At 40.2% G+C, this 20,743-nt stretch overlaps 1 protein-coding gene across 1 annotated transcript in view; it reads left to right on the forward strand.

The window, feature by feature from the left end:
* Positions 1 to 20,743, forward strand: part of Usp16-45 (ubiquitin specific protease 16/45) — a gene marked incomplete at its 5' end in the record, with an annotated part of 224,445 nt that overhangs the window by 119,456 nt on the left and 84,246 nt on the right. The window contains 2 exons of the mRNA XM_080267023.1: positions 590 to 1,304; positions 4,455 to 4,599. Coding sequence (XP_080123149.1) covers positions 590 to 1,304; positions 4,455 to 4,599 — 860 coding nt within the window. The remainder of the gene's footprint in view (positions 1 to 589; positions 1,305 to 4,454; positions 4,600 to 20,743) is intronic.

Here is a 20,743-nt window from a genome sequence, read left to right on the forward strand (position 1 = left end):
ATATGCTTTCTTGGGCATGTGGAGGGGATGGGGGATGATGGTGATTGGATGATGATTGGGTGTGGGGGACGAGAAGCATTAATATTGGGGGTGGGGTGATCACAGCAGGAGTTGCATTCATTCATTCATTATTTCATCATCCTGCACATCTATATTTAACTAAGCAGTCAGTAGCATGGTTCTACCTCACAGGCTTTTGCAAGAGCAGCTTAATCAGATAAAAGATGTAATGTGGATAGCCTTTCTCGGTGGGATGGTATCAGCAATTTGTAATGCCTGAATGATAGATGATTCAGAGTATGACTCATTTCAATGGGCAGTTAAGACAATACATATAGTTCTGTTGTGTCTGGATCATTCCCAGTAAAAGCAGGTTTAAAATTTACCGCTGAATATCAGTGCTGCAACAGTTTTAAATTTACTAATAATGGTTTGCATTCAGATATTGTACTTAAGATGCCAGAACTTATGCTAAGAAGTCTAATAGTTACAGTAGTTAATGTATAAAATCTAATAATATGTATACCACTGAATTACTCTAGTAATGAATATCTTTTATGAATATTTATATTTTATCACGTGTACCCAGGGCAAGCCAAAGAAGCCATCAACTGATGATGAAAGCACATTTGATTGCTTTGGCCGCACCACCTCCAGTAACAACCTCTCCAAACACCAGCTGAAGAAGCAGAAGAAAGCAGAGAAGAAACAGCGTAGGCAAAACACCAAAGGCCGCAACAAGGGTGGAAGTCTTGCACCTTCCTGCATTAGACCCAACAATGAGGACAAAGAGACCAGGGCAGAAAGTGACAAATTCAAGAGGCGCACTACAGAGAAGAGCCAGGCAGGGGATGAGGAGGAGAAGGCCAGAATGGAGGAGAGGAGAAGAGAAGCACTAGCAGAAGGGGAGGAGAGAAAGGGCTTACAAGAAAAGAAAAGAGGGGTTGAAAGCTCCAAGTTTAAACAGCTAATGGCTACAAGGATGGCAGGACGGAGGAACAAAGACAGTGAAGAGGAGGAGAGTGATGAGGACTCAGAGTATGATTTAGAGGAGGACGAGGAGGAAGATTCGCTTGGAGGCCATGACAAAAATGGAAACAACAAAGCAGAGAACAGCAGAATTGAAATGAAAGAAAAAGCAGATAAAACCAAAGATGAGAATCATGAGAAAGAAACCACAAAATATGAAATGGAAGAAGATAGCAATAATGAAGATGGTGATGAAGATGATTCTGAAACTGAAAGTGGAAATAAGGCCAACGACAGTGATGCTGCTAGTTCAAAGAAGAAGGGTTCATATACAGGCAAGTTTTACTGTTAATTTTGTGAACACAATTAGCATGAGCATTATAAAAATGTAAATTTTAGTAAAATTTCTGAGTGGCAGACTAATAATAATAATAATGGCATAATTTGCACATCAGGGATAAAACAGATAATTTCGTAATTACTGGGTTTTTGGTGTGGTGAGTGGCATTTGTCCCCAGTCACTTGTCATATATGTACACTGTATACTGTATATGCATGCTGCATACACTCATTTATCACTCTTTTGTGTGTGGGGATACTGTATATGTACTTATGCACATACTCACTCTATTATAATTTGTCCACACTTTAACCCGTGGACTGCGGCTAGGGGTCTTGCAGACATCCCCTGTGGTGCGACAAAATGCCAATTTTGGTCACTCTTACAGATTTCTATGAAATGTATATCAGTGGCTGGGAAATGGCATCATGCAGCTACCCATTATTTTATTTTATTTTTATTTTTTTATTTATTTTTTTTTTATCAACATAGTTTTGGAGAAATAATTGTCAGACATTGCATTTCTGGCATGAATATGAAAACTATGCTTTGGGAGAGAGAGAGAGAGAGAGAGTGTAATGCATATTGGGGCAGAAGAGACAGGTGGTAGGCAGGCCGTCGCCAGGCATATCGCTTGCCAGGTGGGTTGCCAGCTCGCTTTGCATGGTGCAGTACGAGCTTAGGACACTACTTTTACACCCATTATTTACCACTCTACTTCTGTTCCATTACCTCCTATTGATGTTACTTTAAATTTTATGTCATTCTAAAAACTTTTGACCCACGACTATCCTGGGGTGATAATAGTTTTTTTTTTTTTTTTTTTTTTTTTTACACCCGGTCCCCTTTTTTTTTTTTGGATAAGGGCTAAGGCGTTGCCCCTGGGTAGAGGACTTTTGGTTTGGAGCGTGTAGCATTTTATGACCGGATTCCCTTCCTGATGTCTACCAATGACTCTTGGGTGGATTCGATCCTCCGACCCTTCGGTCAGAGCAGAGCCTTTAACCAACTGAGCCACGGCTGCTACTGTATTGTGGGGAATGCGTTACGAAGTGCGTACTTTTGAGTCATTGTTGCTGCTGCAACTTAGCAGCTGGGCTTAAGACAGAGGGTGGGAATGAGAGCTACCAGTTACCTTAATACCCCATAAACTTTTGTTCTGCTGATACTACTAGAACCTTTGTGGTGCGTTGTTGAATACAGGGATACCCGGATACCCCTCTATGCGATACCCTGGGTTAGCAATGAGGGTAGAAATACCGTCCTACCCCGCCACTCGTAAGCATATCCTGATTTTACGATGGACATCACACCCCATCGCCACCTCGTGAGTCATTGCATCGGACTCCATCGCCATCCCTTGAGCCATCACATCAGTCTCCCACTACCATCACCCTACCTCGACAGCCTCCCCCCCTCCTTGACCTGCCCCAGGAGATGAGATTTGATGAGGAGGATGAGTGAGTGCTAGGGAGCACCACATGCCCTCTCGCCTCAGGGTGGATAACAATGATGACAAACAGGACCGGAGATGGCCTTAAAAGGGGTAAGTGATGAGAGCTGTTTGATATTTTCTAACCAATTTTTTATTATTTTCAGTTTTTATTTGTTGGTTTTGGTGAGTTATAAACAGGTTTTAGGCTTATGTTCACTTCTTTTAAAGCTGTTAGGCTATTTAGATCGGCTATAAACTTGTTTTTGGACTCATTTGGGTGGATTTAGGATTTGACTGGAGAGGAATCCCAAGGCTCAAAAACAGAGCCCTATACTGTACTTTACATGTTAAATCTACCTCGCTAAACGATACTCTGCCTAGCAATGAGTTTTTTCATAACACATCCCATCGCAAAACCAGGGTAGCTCAGTATCTTGCTCATAAGAGGTATGTCGCAGCATTCTGAGACACCCCCATATGAGCTGTGTTGCAGTCCACGGGCTAAGGTCAATATCAAACTAGCTTGTTTTTTTTTTTTTTTTTTTTTTTTTTTTTTTTTAAAGCTTGTCTACAGTTTGTTGAATGTCAAGTTTCAGCCACATGGAGATTGCAGCATCAAATAATGATATTTCCAGTGGATTTTTGTGTGATTTGTTCAAATTTAATATCTGCCTTACACACAAATCACATGCATTTTAAATGTGAACCCCGTTTCCTCTTCAAAAATGAGTGATTTTCAGCAAAAGTGGAAGGCAAAATGAACAAAATAACTTAGGAAAAACTTTAGCAGACCAAACTATGTTAGCTATCCCAGCATTCATAACATAAACATTGTCCCAGCTAAAATAGGTCAGCTGATTGTTTCCTCCTAATACAGTCTTGGTTATTGTCAATTTGTAACAAAAGTGTACACTCAGATCTCAATTTAAGGGACTCCATATTCTATCTGACAAACGGACAGGACCATTCAAAAAGTCTGCTGCTTGAAACATTAATATGTTTCTTTATACAGTACCTGTAAAATAATATTCATAATCATATAAATAAATAAGACAAGTGAAACAATAATTGCATTTCATAATGAGATTGTCTTTGTATGTGGTAAAACAGTGGACATTTTCAAGTAAGGGACAAGTTGATTCCCCATTTAGTCCCTTAAATCGAGGTTTAAGTGTATTAGGAAAAGTTGTTGCAGTTACAGAGATATAACTTCTGAACAAAACTTTTTCCTCATGTAAATTATCACTAAATATTACACCGTTTACAGATCACATGCAAATAATGGATTGCTTCTGAATACCGACATCACTGTGGCACAATTAGTCTGGCACTGAAGATTTGTTGTAATTAAAATTAAAATTTTCATTATGATGTATAACATGAAAGGTCAGAAACTTGTGGCAAGTACTGTATGTTTGATCAGATTAGCAGTGTAAGAGATGGTTGCCAAGTTAATGATCATTGTTCAGAGTATTGACTCTAAGCAGTTCACATTGTGGATCATGACTGGACACCATATTATTAGTTACCATACCAGGTATGAATGATGATTTATCTAATAAGTTGATATCAAAGCACTTAGAGCAAATGATAGAATATGTTATTAGTTTACAGGTATGTGTTTTACAGTCAGGGTATTTGTAAGAAAATTTATGTTTACTGAAGTAGTATAATTGCTGTGACAGGTATTTATGTTTTTAATGTCTTCAGAAATTAGTGATGCTGATGTAGAAGACAACAATGACTCTGACCGAGTGCGGCACAGATACCACAACACCCGGCAACCATCAATTGTTGTGGAACAGTCAGAAACTGAAACCAGAGCGAGCAATGATGGCATCATTGCTAACCATAGGTAAGTTAAATAAGAAGCAATCTGGCAGGCACGGGCATGTCCATAGTACTTGCCACTTGATAAAAATAAATAGTTAAACATGTATGGCTCAATTCTGTGTATCAGGATGTTATTTAGATTTTAAAGCAATTGGAGTTGCAGATTTTATGAAAGCCTCTTATGTGGAAGCATCAGTTGTGAAGCTGGTACCTCATGTGCATGTTGTTGGGTAATTATAGAATCAGTTCAGTACTGTACCTTATTTTCCTGTGCTCCAGATAAGGAAAAGTGGTATATTAAGAGGAGATTATAAAGATCAAATAATATTTAGGATTATTATATATAATTAGTAGCACAAAAGAAGAAAGCCTAAATGGCTCAGTCGGTAAGCTGCTGTACTCACGCAGTTACAAGTGCTGGTTCGAATCCTCGCAATGGTAATAAAAGAGGTACAAGGTAGGGTAGTGGATGTTGGAGTGGCCCTGGTGAGAGAGGGTAGTGTTTGGAAACTCCCTGTACTGTTGTTTGCAGATGATACTGTGTTGTTGAGTGAAGACGAAGGAGAGCTGCAAGGCTTGGTGGATGAGTTTGGGAGAGTGTGTAAGAAACGGAATCTAAAGGTGAATGTAGGGAAGAGTAAAGTGATGGTCTTTGAGAGAGGTGAAGTCAGTGAATGTACAGCGAGGTTAGATGCTGAGGAATTGGAAAATGTGAGTATGTTTAACTACTTGGGTAGTGTAATGAGTAAGGATGGAGGTTTGGAGGGTGAAGTGCTTGAAAGGGTACAGCTGGGAAGAAAGGCTGCTGGTTCCTTGAAAGCAGTGATAAGAAGCAGGGAAGTGAGCATGGAAGTGAAAAAGTTACTACGTGACAGTATTGTGATACCAACTCTAACGTATGGAAGTGAAGCTTGGACGTTGCTGGAAGAACACAAGTCAAGAGTGAGAGCAGTGGAAATGAGTTATTTAAGAGGAGCCTGTGGAGTCACATGGAGAGACAGGCTGACAAATGAGGATATAAAGGAGCATTGTGGTGTGGATGTGGATGTGATAGGAAGCGTTATGTGGAATACACTGAGGTGGTTTGGCCATGTGGAGAGGATGGAGGGTGAAAGACTGACAAGAAGAGTGTATGTGAGTGAGGTGGAGGGGGGAAGAGGGAGGGGGAGGCCAAGGATGAGATGGAGGGATGGGGTGGAGAGGTATATGAGAGAGGGGGGTGTGAGTTGGGAGCGGGTCAGTGAAGTGGCAGTGGACTGGGCGACGAGGAGGTGACTTGTTTGTGGCCACCCTGAACGGGATTGAGGCATCTGGCAATAGATGGATAGATAGATAGATAAAGTGAGTGGATTAGAAACAGAGGTGTGGAGGAAGTTAAGAGATGGAAGAGAGAGTTATATGTAGACAGGAAGAGAGCGGTAAAAAGATTAATAAGAGAGAGAGTATGAAGGGAATGGATGAGGAATTTGGAAGGAATTTGAGTGTCAAGTGGAGGGAATGTAAAAAAATGTTCTGGAAAGAGGTAAAGAGAGTTAGACAGGGTGTTAAAGAAGTTAGTCGAGGAGTGAAAGATAAAAATGATAGATTACTATTGGAGAAGGGAGAAAATGTGAGCAGGCTGAGAGAACACTTTGAAGAATTGTTGAACATAGAGAATGAAAGTAATGTGAGTATAAGTGGCTGAGAAATGGCTGGGAGAAGGAGAGATGTCAGAAGAGAGGAAGAAATCAGTAGGATGGAAGTTGTGGAAGCAATGAGGCAAATCAAAATGGAGAAAGCCCCAGGAATTGATGGAGTGTGTGGTGAAATGCTGAAGCATGGGGGAGAGATGGTAGTAGAATGGATGTGAAAGATGTGCAGATTGGCCTGGGAGGAAGGTAAAGTCTTGGAGGATTGGAAGTCAGGTATAATTATTCCCCTGTACAAAGGAAAAGGGGAAAAAGAAGTGTGTGGTAATCACAGGGGCATTTGTCTTCTTAATGTAATAGGAAAAGTATATGATAGGATACTTATTGACCAAGTTAGGGAACTAACAGAGGAATTAGTTGGAGAAGAATAGGGAGGTTTTAGGAAGAGAAGAGGTTGTGTAGATCAGATATGCATTTTTAGGTCTTTAGTGGAAAAGTTTCTACAAAAGGGGAAGAAGTTGTATGCAGCCTTCATGGATTTGGAGAAATCATATGACAGGGTGGATAGACAAGGATTGTGGAAAGTATTAAGAATATACAGTATGTTGTAAATGGGAAGATGTTGAATGCCGTGAAGAGTACGTATGAGGGTGTTAAGGCTGCAGTTCGTGTGGATAGTGAACTGAGTGAATTTTTCTGTTTGAAGGTTGGATTGAAACAGGGATGTAATATGTCTCCGTGGTTGTTTAATCTGTATAATGATGGGGTTATAAAAGAGGTACAAGGTAGGGCAGATGATACTGTGTTGTTAAGTGAAGATGAAGGGGAGCTGCAGGGCTTGGTGAATGAGTTTGGGAGTGTGTTCAAAAAATGATATCTAAAGCTGAATGTAGGTACGGGTAAAGTTATGGTCTTCGAGAGAAATGAAGACACTGAATGTACAGTGAGGTTGGATGAGGAGGAAGTTGAAAATGTAAGTGTTTAGGACTTGGGTAGTGTGATGAGTAAGGATGGAAGTTTAGAGGGTGAAATGCTTGAAAGGGTACAACAGGGAAGAAAGGTTGCTGATTCTTGAAAAGCAGTGATGTGAAACAGGGAAGTAAGCATGGAAGTGAAAAAGTTACTGCATGACGGTATTGTGATACCAGCTTGAACGTATGGAAGTGAAGCTTGAACCTTGTTGGAAGGACACAAGAATGAGAGCAGCGGAAATGAGTTATTTGAGAGGAGCTTGTGGAGTCATACAGAAAGACAGTCTGACAATTGAGGAAGTGAAGGAGCATTGTGATGTGGATGTGGATGTAATAGGAAGCATTAGGAGATACATATTGAGGTGGTTTGGCCATGTGGAGAGGATGGAGAGCGAGAGACTGACGAGGAGAGTGTATGTGATTTGGAGGGGGGGAGAGGGAGAGGGAAACCAAGGATGAGATGGAGGGATAGAGTGGAGAGGTATATGAGAAAGGGGGTGTGAGCTGGGAGCAGAGCAATGGAATGACTTTGACAGGGCGACATGGAGACGATTTGTTCGTGGCCACCCCTTATGGGATTAAGGCATTTGGCAGTAGGTAGATAGATAGCACTTCTGATGCTTATATATCCTGTATCAGTTCCAATGTGTTATCCTTGACATCTGGAATTATTGATAATGCAGGTAAATTAATGAGTGGTAGTTACAGTTTAGCTTATGCTTTCAGAACAAGCACCGGCAGTCACAGTTTTAGCCAGAGAAAACTTAGTTATGACAGTGAAACCCCTGATTTAGCATTGTACTGTAGTTCATAAAGTGAATGAGATTTTATATTGAAAAATATAGCATGTTCAAGTGTAATGTTTTAGTAGTTAATCAATTTTGTATGTAGTAGCTAATATGTGACTAGTTATCTTGGTGGTGAATGTAAACATGATGCATAGTTAGATTGCATGAGCCACACTGTTTGCTGGCTATCATTCCATATTTCTGTGTCTTGTTTGTTGGCAGGTGCTTAAATTCTCTCATTAGGACGTTAAGGCTGTGCCTCATATATCAGATAGGTTACATAGCTTATAATCGTAGCTTGCATATTGTAGTTTGTTTTTTTTAGGCTTGGTCATATAATTGAATGATTTTATGTGGTTTTCAGAGAGAATTTCATCTACATATTCACCTATAATCTTATATTTTATAGAAGAAAACGGGCCTTTAAACCTCGCTCATCACTACTTTCCAGGTAGAACAGATAGTGTGACCCTTCACTCCTCAGTGATTCCCTTGAAACCTTTTAAAAATGATCCTCCCAGTGTGACAGGTAGTACAGAAGAACCCAGATCATATTCACTTTACTTCAGTATCACAGTTGAAATTAGAGGTAAACTTTTGTTGAATATAATAATGTAGAATATGAAAATTTTATGGGGGGAGGAGGGGACTTGTATTACTCATATCTGAGAACTTTCTCATTTTGAGTAATTTAGGCATACAGAAACTGTAACAGAATGCAGTAATACAGTTTGATGTACAGGGCAATAATTGAGTTTGTGTAGTGTTGCACTGTAAAGTTGCTTAACCCTTTTGCATCACCAGTATTTTACATAGTTATCTTCCAGATATGCATTGAATCAGTCTTTTTACCCTTTAAACTCAGAGAATAACTTATCCATTTTACTCTGGCCAGTGCCAGAGGGTTATACTTACCATTGGGAAACCCTGTGGGTTGATGGTAAAAACATAAAAATTTCTAGATGAAATGAAACTTATAGAGATAGTATGAGAAAAATAGACTAAAATTCTCTCTCTGACAGCATGGGCATAACAAGGCAGTACTGTAATTGTAAGGTAGACCTCATTATACTGGACTTGTTTTAAGGTTGACAGGTCAAGTGAAACAGACTTTTCTAGTTCATTTGCACTGTTGCACAGCTGCATGTGTCCAATTTGAAAATAGCCTGTTTGGGGAAAACTAGTCTCTGGATACCTAGATGAATTGTAGAGTACCTGTACTACAAAAGTTTTTTGAGTGCAGTGGTAAAAACTTTTTTTTTTTTTCCTACTACTGTACTGTGTAGTATTATTTGTTTAGTTGCCCTTGCTTTTGTTGCTGTCTGAATAATTCACCATATAAGCTTGTTAAACAGTGAAAACTAAATTGATATTATAATTCTATCTATCTATCTATTGTCAGATACCTTAATCCAGTAAGGGGTGGCTACAAACAAATTGCCTCCATGTCGCCCTATCCCCCACCATTTCACTGCCCTGCTTCCAGCTCACACCCCCAGGACCGTGAAATGGCGAGGGACAGGGTGACATGGGGGCAATTAGTTTGTGGCCACCCCTTACCGATTAAGGCGTCTGCCAATGGATAGATAGATAGAATTATGATGTCAATTTAGTTTTCACTGTTTAACCTGTGGATTGTGAGCCACAGCTCAGGCTGTGCTAACCTTCTAATGGCTGTGCATCACTGCTTACTACTCCACCCCAATGCAAACTTGCGCATGGCACTACAGAAAGACGTTTTTTTTTTTTTTTTTTTTTTTTTTTTTTTTTTTTAATCAGATGATGCCCTGGATGTTTATCTTCAAGTTTGTAACAAACAAAAACTTTTTTTTTTTTTTCCCACTACACCTCAACACAAACTTTCACATGGCACTGCGCGAAGACGGAGTTTTTTTTTTTTTCCCCACCCCCCACCAGATGATGTGCTGGATATTTCTCTTCTGGAAGGAATATTTTGAAAGCCTGATGAATGGGAATAGTGAGAGCAGAGCCACTGTAAACATGATTGGCTTTGGAGATGTGCAGAGAAGGAATGCAGTGCTAGGAAATATGACACTCGCACAGGTGGGGAGAGCTGTGAAGCGTCTGAAAAATGGGAAAGCAGCTGGGGTTGATGAGGTAAATGCAGAGATGATTAAGTGTAGTGGAGACAGCAGAGTGAGGTGCTTGTTGGAGATATGTACGAAGACATGGATGAGTGAAACTGTGCCAGCAGAGTGGAAAAAGTCTATGATTTTACCCATGTACAAAAATAAAAGTGAGCGAAGTGAGTGCAAGAATTTTCATGGCATAAGTTTATTGAGTGTGGTAGGGAAGGAAAATGGAAAAATTATTATGGAGAAAGTAAGAGAGATGTTGGAAGTCCTAGTGAGTGATGAACAGGGTAGCATTAGGAGTGGCAGAGGATCTGTGGATCAAATATTTGCAGTGAGACAGATAATGGAGAAGGCTTGTGAGAAGGACTGTAAAGTGTTTTTGGCATTCATGGATCTAGAAAAATCATACAACAAAGTAGACATAGAAGGATTGTGGAAGGTTTTCTGCATGTACGGTGTAGATGGTAAGCTGCTAGGTGCTGTCAACAGTTTTTATGATGGTAGTGAAGCATGTGTATGGGTTAATGGGCATCTAAATGAATGGTTCATGTTAAGTGTGAGTGTGCAGCAAGATTGTGTGATTTCCCCATGGTTGTTCAATATATGTAGAATGGGGTGATGAGTGAAATAAAAGCACAAGTAATGGAGAGAAGGATGGTGTTGGTAATGAATGGTGATGGATAGAATATCTCAAATTTGTTGTATGCTGATGATGCAGTACTACTTCCAGAGACTGGACAAGAGCTTGGTAGACTAGTGCAGAGTTTTGCTAATGTCTGTGACTGTTGTGCCTCGAGAGTAAATGTAGAAAAGAGTAAAGCGATGATTATTGAGAGAGAAGGTGACCCCCAGTGCGATGTTACAGTGAATGGAGAGAGAGACTGGAATTGGTGAGATAGTTCAAATATGTGGGTACAGTGATAGAAAAGAGAGGAAAATGTGCAAAAGAAGTGGAAAGTAGGGAGACACAAGGAAGAAAAGTAGCTGGTTCAATGAAGGTCTTGATAATAAACAGAGGCTTGAGTGTTGCAGCTGCACGAGGCATACGTGATGTAGTGTTAATGCCAACATTAATATATGAATGTGAGACTACTGTATGGTGGGGCATGAAAATGAAAAGTCAAGAGTGAGAGCAATGGAGATGGGACTTCTGAGGAATGTATGTTGAGTACAGAGAGTGGATAGGATACGAAATAATGTGATTTGTGAAAGGTGTGGAGTAAGGAAGTCGGTGGACACCAGAATCGAAGAGAGTATATGAGATGGTATGGTCATGTGGAGAGAATATATAACAACAGAATGGTGAAAACGATGTGTAACTGAGTGAATTTGAAGGATTGATTGATTGATTTATACATTTATACATTTTGTAATGTTATATCATAATTATATATTATTACATTATACTATGAGATGAATATTATGTTCACACAATTAACAAGGCTGAGCGTTTTGAAAGCTTGTTGCTCTCCTCAAAGGTACCTGCATTAACCTAAGCACATATTTATATCACAGAATGGACTATAAGTTAAACTTTATTCAAACAACTTGGCTGAGTAAACTAATATTGTGAAAAAAAAAAAAATAGATTCAGTTATTAGTTAAAAAAATAGGATTTTAGAATGTCTACAGTTGCAAACTGTACTGTACATTTACTCTACACACACACACACACACACACACACACACACACACACACACACACACACACACACACACACACATATATATATATATATATATATATATATATATATATACACACACACTTGAACAAACACATACGAATATACACATACATAACTATGTACTATCACGGGCATTAGTTTCTTTACCCCCCTGGCCCAGTTGGAGACGGGCCATGCATTCTAACATTAGTCGGTCCATAGTAGTCGGTTAATGCATCATGAGATTCGGTGGAACTCTCTTCCCACAATATTAACCTCATCTCTCACCACCATAAACAACATGGAATTAGTTATTGTTTGTAAAATGATTCCTACATGCATTTCTTTCAGCGTATGGATTACTGTTTATATGTAATTCTCGATATCGTTCTAGGTCCCCTTTCAACTCGTTTTTGGTCTAATACTCTAAAGCATCTGTCTTAGGCGTCCTTCTTTTAAACCACAAAGCCTATTTCACAGTGGCGGTGGTTAACAACAGGATGATAAAAGAATATCCTTTAAACTTCGTTATAACAATTCATACCAGCGTGAAAGATGCTGAGTCCAAGAGAGTGAACGACTCTGTTGTACTGAAGCATATCTGATCATTGTGAACCATCTGTGTTCGTTCACCTGGCCCATCTTCAACCATGACTTCGACCACGCTATCATCAGGGGGATAAAGAAACTAATGCTCATGATAGTACATATACATTTAAAGTACAAATACAACTTACATGCATACATACTTGGCATGTATACATTCATTCATAAGCAGTATAATTCATCTGCCGAATGTGGATGCATTACCTGAGCTATGATAAAACATTAGGGCATACTGTTATAGTTAAATACTTAAACTCCACACATGTGAAAAAGCTTACCTGCCCATATGCAGAGGCAACACATATGTACACGCACAGTTATAAACACGTATATACACATACAAATTGTACATAAAAAAATCACGTGATAAATCATATTCTAACAGAACATTTGTTTACTGTATACAGTAAAGGAGGGAGAAGGCAAGGTAGGCCAAGGAGAAGGTGGAGGGATATGGTGGATGAGTGTGTGAGGAAGAGAGGTTTGGAAGTCAGAGAGGCTAGGGGACTGACAAGAGATCGAGCTGGCTGGATGAATATTGTGAGGAGAAGCACATGATCAGGGATTTGGCACCCCTTTTTAACGTGACAGTGTCCAGATTGACTCTGTCGTATACGGTTATGTGAAACTACAGAACGTGGTGAATGTTTTTGGCGTATCAGGTAGAGCTAGGATTCCGGGGGCTTCAGTGATAAGTAAATGGAAGCATGGCCCATTGGAGTGTGCAAATTTGGACTGTCTGGACATTGCTCCTCCTCACCCTGCCCTAGGGTGGGAAAGGAGGTCCTGATGATGATTATAATAAACAAAACCCTTTTTTTTTTTTTTTTCTGCACCACGGGGTGGGATAAAAATAATGTAATTGCTCAATCCACAGGTTAACAAGCATACATGGCGAATTATTCAGTCAGCAACAGAAGCAAGGGCAACTAAACATATAATGCTACACAGTACAGTATTAGGGGAGAAAAAAAGTTTTCACTACTGCACTCAAAAAGCTTTTGCAGTATCTTATGATAATGTGGACGGTGAACTTGTTGAACGGAAGGCAATGATAGATTACGTGTGTGTGAATGAGCGAATGAGAAGACAATTGTTAGATGCAAGAGTGTGGAGAGGGTGGGGGAATAGAATCTCAGACCATTACTTAGTGATGGCCAAGGTAAGGCTGCAAAGAAAATGAGTGAAGAGACAAAGGGGAAGACAGGAGGAAACAGCTCCTGTGAGAAGAGCGGAGAAGTTGCAAGATAGTGAGAAAATGGCAGAGTATAAGAGCATAGTGGAAGAAAGATGGGGAAGGTATGAGTTAGAGCACGTGGAAGGGGTGGAAGATGTATGTAAGATATTCATGGAAGGTGTAGGCACAGCATGTGAGGTGGTTTGTGGAGTGAGGGCAGCTTGGTGGAATGATGGGGTGAAAAGAGCTGTGGAACAAAAGAAGAAGGCTTATAGTGAATGGCTAGCAAGTAGAGGTAGGGAAGAAGATGAGAGAGAGAAGAGAGAGGTATATGTAAGCAGGAGAAGGGAGGTGAAGAGATTGGTGAAGGAGAGTAAGAAGAAAGTGAATGAAGAGTTTGGGAGGACTCTGAGTGTGAAATGGAGGAATAGTAAGAAATTGTTTTTGAAGGAGGTAAAGAAAGTAAGGCAGTGTGAAAGGGAAAATAGTAGGGGAATGAAAGATGAGAATAATAGATTATTGGTGAAGAGAGAAAAATTGGGGGGATGGAAGGAGCACTTTGAGGATTTGTTGAATGTATAGAGTGAGAGCAGTGCGAGTATAAGTGGTTGGGAAATGGCTGGGAGAAGAAGAGATGAGAGGAGGGAGGAAGAGATCAGTAGGGCAGAAGTAGTGGAAACAATGAAGAAGATCAAGATGGGAAAGGTCCCAGGAATTGATGGAGTGTGTGGTGAAATGCTGAGGTGTGGGGGTGAGATTGTTGTGGAGTGGAAGTTGTGTAGATTGGCATGAGAAGAGGGAAGAGTCCCAGAGGACTGGAAATCAGGTACTGTAAAACACCATAACTTCGGACAGCGCCCAAACTTCGGACATTTTGCAAAAAAATGTAATAATTGAAGTTTACTGGAAAAGAGTGCGATATTTGCAAAAAATAATGATATGGGTAGGTACGGTAATCTTTAAAGATTATGTATAAGTCCTATTAAACTAGCTTGAATATGTGTGGGTGAAAAAAAGTTTATGAATCAAATGGAAAAAAATCGACAATTTCTAACCCTGCAGAACTTTGTTCACACAGAACAAACAGTTTCATTTGTAAGAACGTGATTAGTACGATTATATGTGGAAAAGTGTTGTAAGTACTGGGCAGTAAACTGTTTTAAAATATATACATGCATAATCTTGCTATGACTGTTTTAATGAATATCTCTGTATTTTTCAGAAAGAATTCCTAAATTCGGACAGACAAATTACTGGAAAAATACAGACTATAGGTGTGTGTGTGTGTGTGTGTGTGTGTGTTTTACAAGCACAGGCCTATTAGGAAAGTGTGTGTGTGTGTGTGTGTGTGTGTGTGTGTATGTATGTATGTGTGTGTGTTTAACCCCTACACCGCGGACATGTTTACCAATGTTTTGCGTGTGCCGCGGGGTTATTCGGGCTCCGACAGACTCTCAAAAAATATTTGCCAAAAATCAGTTATTAGTCCTAGAATATTAAAATTACATATGCTTATGGCACATCCCTTCAGCTTTCTCCTGGAATGTTTGTTGAGCCTTCGTCAGTTACCGTAGGACTTGTGGAGACCTCTGAAGTTGGGTAACGAAGTCTCCACTTTACACTTCCTGACAACCCGTAATATGATTACCGCAGCTAGATATTAACACTATAAACACTACTCTATGATTTTCAAGTAGTTTGGGATCCATACTACAAAAAAAAACCCACTGTGAAAGCAATGAAAATTACGAGCGCGTCTGACCGTCGCACTGGCACTAGTTCGCTCTTGGTACTCTGTCATTTATTATTCATAAAACCCCTCACACTTTATATTTCTATTCCTGTATAACACTTATATATATCTACAGTCTTTATCCATAAGTTTCCTTCAGTAATATTAGTTTATTGTCACTGTAGGGATTCAATTTCTTTCAGTAAAATACATAGCATTCACTTTCTCGTCCTGTATACTAGCATTGAGAGTGAATGTCACTTTCATCTTCACTCTCATAACTCATAGTATTCAGACATGCTAGAGTGAAACTTTCACTTTCATTACTCCGAGGGTATATACTCGTATTCTTATAATACTACTCATTTACATTTCTATTTATGTTCTCTATTTTGTTTACGTTACTGTATTTACATTTCTATTTTATTTACACTGTGTTATGCACTGTCGCTTGAAGTAACTTATAAAACTATTTTCCATTGTTCACTTATATTTACATTCATTACCTTCACTTGCTGTTTACACATTATTTACAATTCCACTTGCACTGTTTTACTCAATAGAAAGATCGTAGTCACTCTTTTATCAATTGTCAGCCCCTTACCTCTTTCCACACGAGGTTTAGTAGGGGGTAAAGGTTACAGGGCCCTTTGCATGGGGGTGAAAAAGTCCCTGAAGTCAGCAAGAAGAAACAGACGTACCTCTACTTCGGAAGATGAGAGTAAACTGATAAGGGAGGGCCGGGGTAGAGGCCTACTTAGGGGATATTCAGTGCTACCAATGTTAGCTCTTGAAACAGCTATGTCTAGCAATGAAATGATTGGCAGGAAATCTAGACAATACATTATAAATTAGGTAGTTCCAGGTGAATGTAAATATCACTTAGGCTTCTCCTTTCCCTCCTTACATGTATATTTATTACGAAAATAGATTATACGGCATATTTCAAGGGTAAAAAAACAGCGAAAATTAGCGAACGAGTGCACATGAGGTGTTGTCAGGTGATAATTAGCTAATTCCAGGTGTATGGCACTCTCACTTACCTTATTTCTTTCTTGTATATATTATTTGGTATAAGAATAGGACATAGGGCTTATTTCAATGGATGAAATCGGTGAAAAATTCCAGGGAAGATTTACTTAGCGTAGCACGGCCGGGCAGGCAAGAGGATAGGGTAATGGAGGGGGGGTAGGGAGGGGAGTCAAGAACGGGGAGAAATGGCTAAATTGTCAACAATGGATGGAAGTACAGATGAGATTAGGAATGCTGACTAGTGTTGGACATTGGCAGTACTGATAGATGATACAAGCCCCCACTTGGAAGCCCGGGTGAATTCAAAATAATACAGAATCACAAAAGCGACGCCCCGCGGTATGATCCCTTGCTCCCAAGCTTCACGAAAGTGACGCCCCGCGGTTAAGGGGTTAAGACCAAAGTGTGTAGCTCGTTAATACATTCCATAGTGCTGTCAAAACATGTGCCTGTGTGTGCGTGTGTCTGTTGATTTGTGTGCATGTTAGTGGGTGTGTGGGTGTCATCAGAACCAGTAAGAAGTGTTTAACATCATATTATGCTATTTCAGTATGCATTTGTTGATTCAGTGAGGTAGCTACTTGATAATTACGTGAAGTTTTGTTTAGGAAAAAGAAGTCAGTTCCCCTTACAGTTTGGAATGTATGCAATGCATTTTTATATATTTTTTTCATCTGAAAAAGTTTCTGAAGAGTTCTTAGTTATATTTATGGCCAAACTACCTCACTACAATATGATATGATGCATCTTAATGTGATCCCAAATTATGAGCTCAAAAAAGAAGATATTTTTGGATATTTCTCTTTATATTTGTATAACTTGGGCCACGAGTGCACAATATTTTTTTTGAGATTTTTTTTAAAAACTTCTAAAGTGTCCGAAGTTTGGCCAGTGTGTCCAGAGACAGGTGCTATTAACCTTTCTCATGTTTAAAGGGCAAATACTTGGATGTCCGAAGTTTGGAAGAGCTGTCCGAAGTTAGGAAATTTGTTCCTACCTTCGGACACTTGAAAATGAAAAATAAACACGAGTTTAGCGTGGCTAATTTTTTTTATTATATGGACTCAGTAGGTACTGTCCCTGGCTACCACAGGACACCAACAGGGATAAAACTGCACCATTTTACACAGAGTTATTCATTAAAACACATGAAAAGTGTCTGAAGTTAGGGTGTTTTACGGTACAATTGTTCCTTTATACAAAGGAAAAGGGGAGAGAGAAGTACAGTATGTGGTAACCACAGGGGTATTTTCCTTCTTAGTGTGACTGGAAAAATATATGGTAGAATACTCATTGATAGGGTTAGGCATATAACAGAGGAACTAGTTGGAGAAGAACAAGGGGGATTTAGGAAGGGAAAAGGGTGTGTAGATCAGGTATTTGTTCTAAGTTGTTTAGTGGAGAAGTATCTAGAGAAGGGAAAGAAAGTGTATGCTGCCTTCATGGACTTGGAGAAAGCTTATGACAGAATAGATAGGCAAGGTATGTGGAAGGTATTAAGAATGTATGGAGTGGACGGGAAGTTGTTGAGTGCTGTGAAGAGTATGTACAAAGAAGCTAGGGCTACAGTGCGAGTGGATTGTGAGCTGAGTGAGTTCTTTGATCTCAGTGTGGGACTGAAACAGGGAAGTGTGATGTCTTCATGGCTGTTTAATATATACATGGATGGGGTTGTAAAGGAGGTGCAAGGTAGGGGAGTGGATGTGTGGATGGCTCTAATGAAATGAGGGTGAGATTTGGAAGATTCCAGTGTTACTGTTTGCTGATGATACTTTATTGTTGAGTGAAGATGAATGGGAGTTGCAAGATCTGGTGATTGAATTTGGGACAGTATGTAGGAAGAGGAATCTGAAAGTTAATGTAAACAAGAGTAAAGTTATGGTGTTTGAGAGGAATGAAGTCACAGAATGTACAGTGAGGTTGGATGGTGAGGATATGGAGAATGTGAATGCATTCAAGTACTTGGGTAGTGTGCTGCGTAAGGATGGAACGTTGGGGGATGAAGTGCGTTAAAGGGTACAGTAGGGAAGGAAGGTTGTTGGTTCACTGAAAGCAGTGATGAGAAATAGGGAGATGAGTATGGAAGTGAAGAAGTCACAGGAATGATAGTATTGTGATCCCTACCCTGACATATGGAAGCGAGGCGTGGACCTTGGAAGAGGGGAACAAGTCAAGAGTGAGAGCAGTGGAAATGAGTTACTTGAGAGGAGCATGTGGAGTGACATGGAGGGACAGGTTGACGTATGAAGTAGTAAAGGAATGTTTGGGGTGGATGTGGATGTGGTTGAGAAAATTAGGAGAAATACACTGAGGTGGTTTGGACATGTGGAGAGAATGGAGAATGAAAGACTGACAAAGAGGGTGTATGTAGGTGAAGTGGCAGGAGGGAGAGGGAGGGGAAGACCATGGATGAGGTGGAGGGGTGGAATTGATAGGTATATGAGGGAGAGGGGGGAGTGAGTTGGGGAGAGGGCAGTCAAATGGTGGGTGACAGAGTGACTTGGATGCGTTTTGTCTGAGCCCACCCTTTGTGGGATTAGGGTGTCGGGCTGTTGATAGATAGATGGAGATTATGATAAGTTTTTCTATATTAAGGACAACCTGCTACAAAAGACACTTCCTCCCTACCCCCCCAAGAATATTGGTTTCAGCACTCCTGTAACTGTGAATAACCATGTATGACCATCATTTCACTTCTACAGTGGAAAGATGAAACTGAGAGATATCTGATTTAACCGGAATTCACAGGTCAGTTGGAGTCAAGACTCCAATTGACTTGTGACTTCTGGTTATGACCACTAGAGGGAATCTTTTGAATGAATTTGGCTGAAATACTTTAATGCAGTGAAAGAGAAAGGGTAAAGCATGAGAGCACATTAATCCACAAGTTGTGTTTGAATTATTAAGAAAAAAGGGGGAGGGGGGATATTCATTTGATAATGATTGTCTTTTCGTAAACTCATGAGTTGACAGTGGCCGATGTGAAAGGGTTAAGTCTGTCCAGTAAAGAATATTGATAACTAATGTATTTTATAATGAAACTGACAATAAACAACAATATCCTACTTGAATAAAAGCCATACTAACGCTGTATTAACAGCCAAACAATTGGATCTGCTCAGTCACAGCTATATCATTTTAACTGATGATGTGAAAAAGCTAAAACATGAATTACCAGGGTATTAAGTACACTCTCCATCCACTCACTCAGTGTAGTGCTGCTCTCGGATGCCTGTCCTTGCCTCTCTTCCTTTCTTCTTTTCTTCCTTCCTCTTCTGTCCTATGTCTTTCTTTCCTCTTCCTTCTGTCTGAGGTTGACGACACTGAGTGACAAGCCAAATGGTTTCCCGTACCCCAGGCAACGTTTTCCCATGCTGGGTGGTAACCATGCAACCAGAGTATGGCACCTGTTGGTTTAGTGTGCAATTGAGGCACTACAGTCAGATTGAACTGGTGCAGGTTTATATCCAAGGAATGGTTGTGGTTTATTGTACACGTAATGCCACTCAGGGATGAGTGAGGCTGGTCACTTTCATCTTATTTGTCAAGACCAACTTGCCTAACCCTAGATGAAACACTGGATTAGACGACAAATGAATGATTAAAAGTACTGTACAGTACATCATTCCAGGCTCCTGACCAAAGTTCACTTTTTCCACCACCCCTATGTTTTAATTTTTCTCCGCCATAACCACACAGTCTCACAAATTCCCAGGTATCATTTACAAACACTAGCATGTCATAACTGTTTTCATCAGTACTGTCAGTCACCATCATCAGTCTTCATCAGCTACAAAATAATCACCATCAGTCACCATTGGCCTCCATCTATCCCACAGTCACCAGTCATTCATTCTTAGTCATCTTCAGTAGCCATCAGTCACCATCAGTAACCAGCCACCATAAGTCATCATCAGTTACTGTCACTCAGATAACCGGTTTCATACCGCTGGTCAGCCAAGCTGCCTGACACACAGGGTGCTCCACAGCAATGGCTGTGGGGATGAAGATGCTCACCAGCACATGGCATTCGGAATAAAGATGGCTGCCAGTACATGGTTACGGGGATGGAGATGCATGCCACCATTTGGCTGTGGAGATAAGATGGCTGCCAGTAATTGACTCCAGGAATAAAGATGGCTCCCAGTAATTGACTCCAGGAATAAATATGGCTGCCAGTAATTGACTTCAGGAATGAAGATGGCTGCCAGTAATTGACTTCAGGATTAAAGATGGCTGCCAGTAATTGAGTGCAGAAATAAGATGACAACCAGTACTGGGGAGGAATAAACATGGTTGCCAATAAATGGCTGCGGGAATACATGTGGCTCTAGGGATAAAGATGGCTCCCAACGCATGGCTCTGGGAACAAAAATGGCTGCCAATAGTTGGTTTAGGGGATCAAGATGGCCACCAATACATGATTGTGATTGCCAATATATTGTAGTGGGGATAAAGATGGCTGCCAG

This window comes from Coenobita brevimanus, chromosome 23 (genome assembly GCF_032717465.1).
Source record: "Coenobita brevimanus isolate Jiangsu-jjx chromosome 23, ASM3271746v2, whole genome shotgun sequence".
Lineage (NCBI taxonomy): Eukaryota > Metazoa > Arthropoda > Malacostraca > Decapoda > Coenobitidae > Coenobita > Coenobita brevimanus.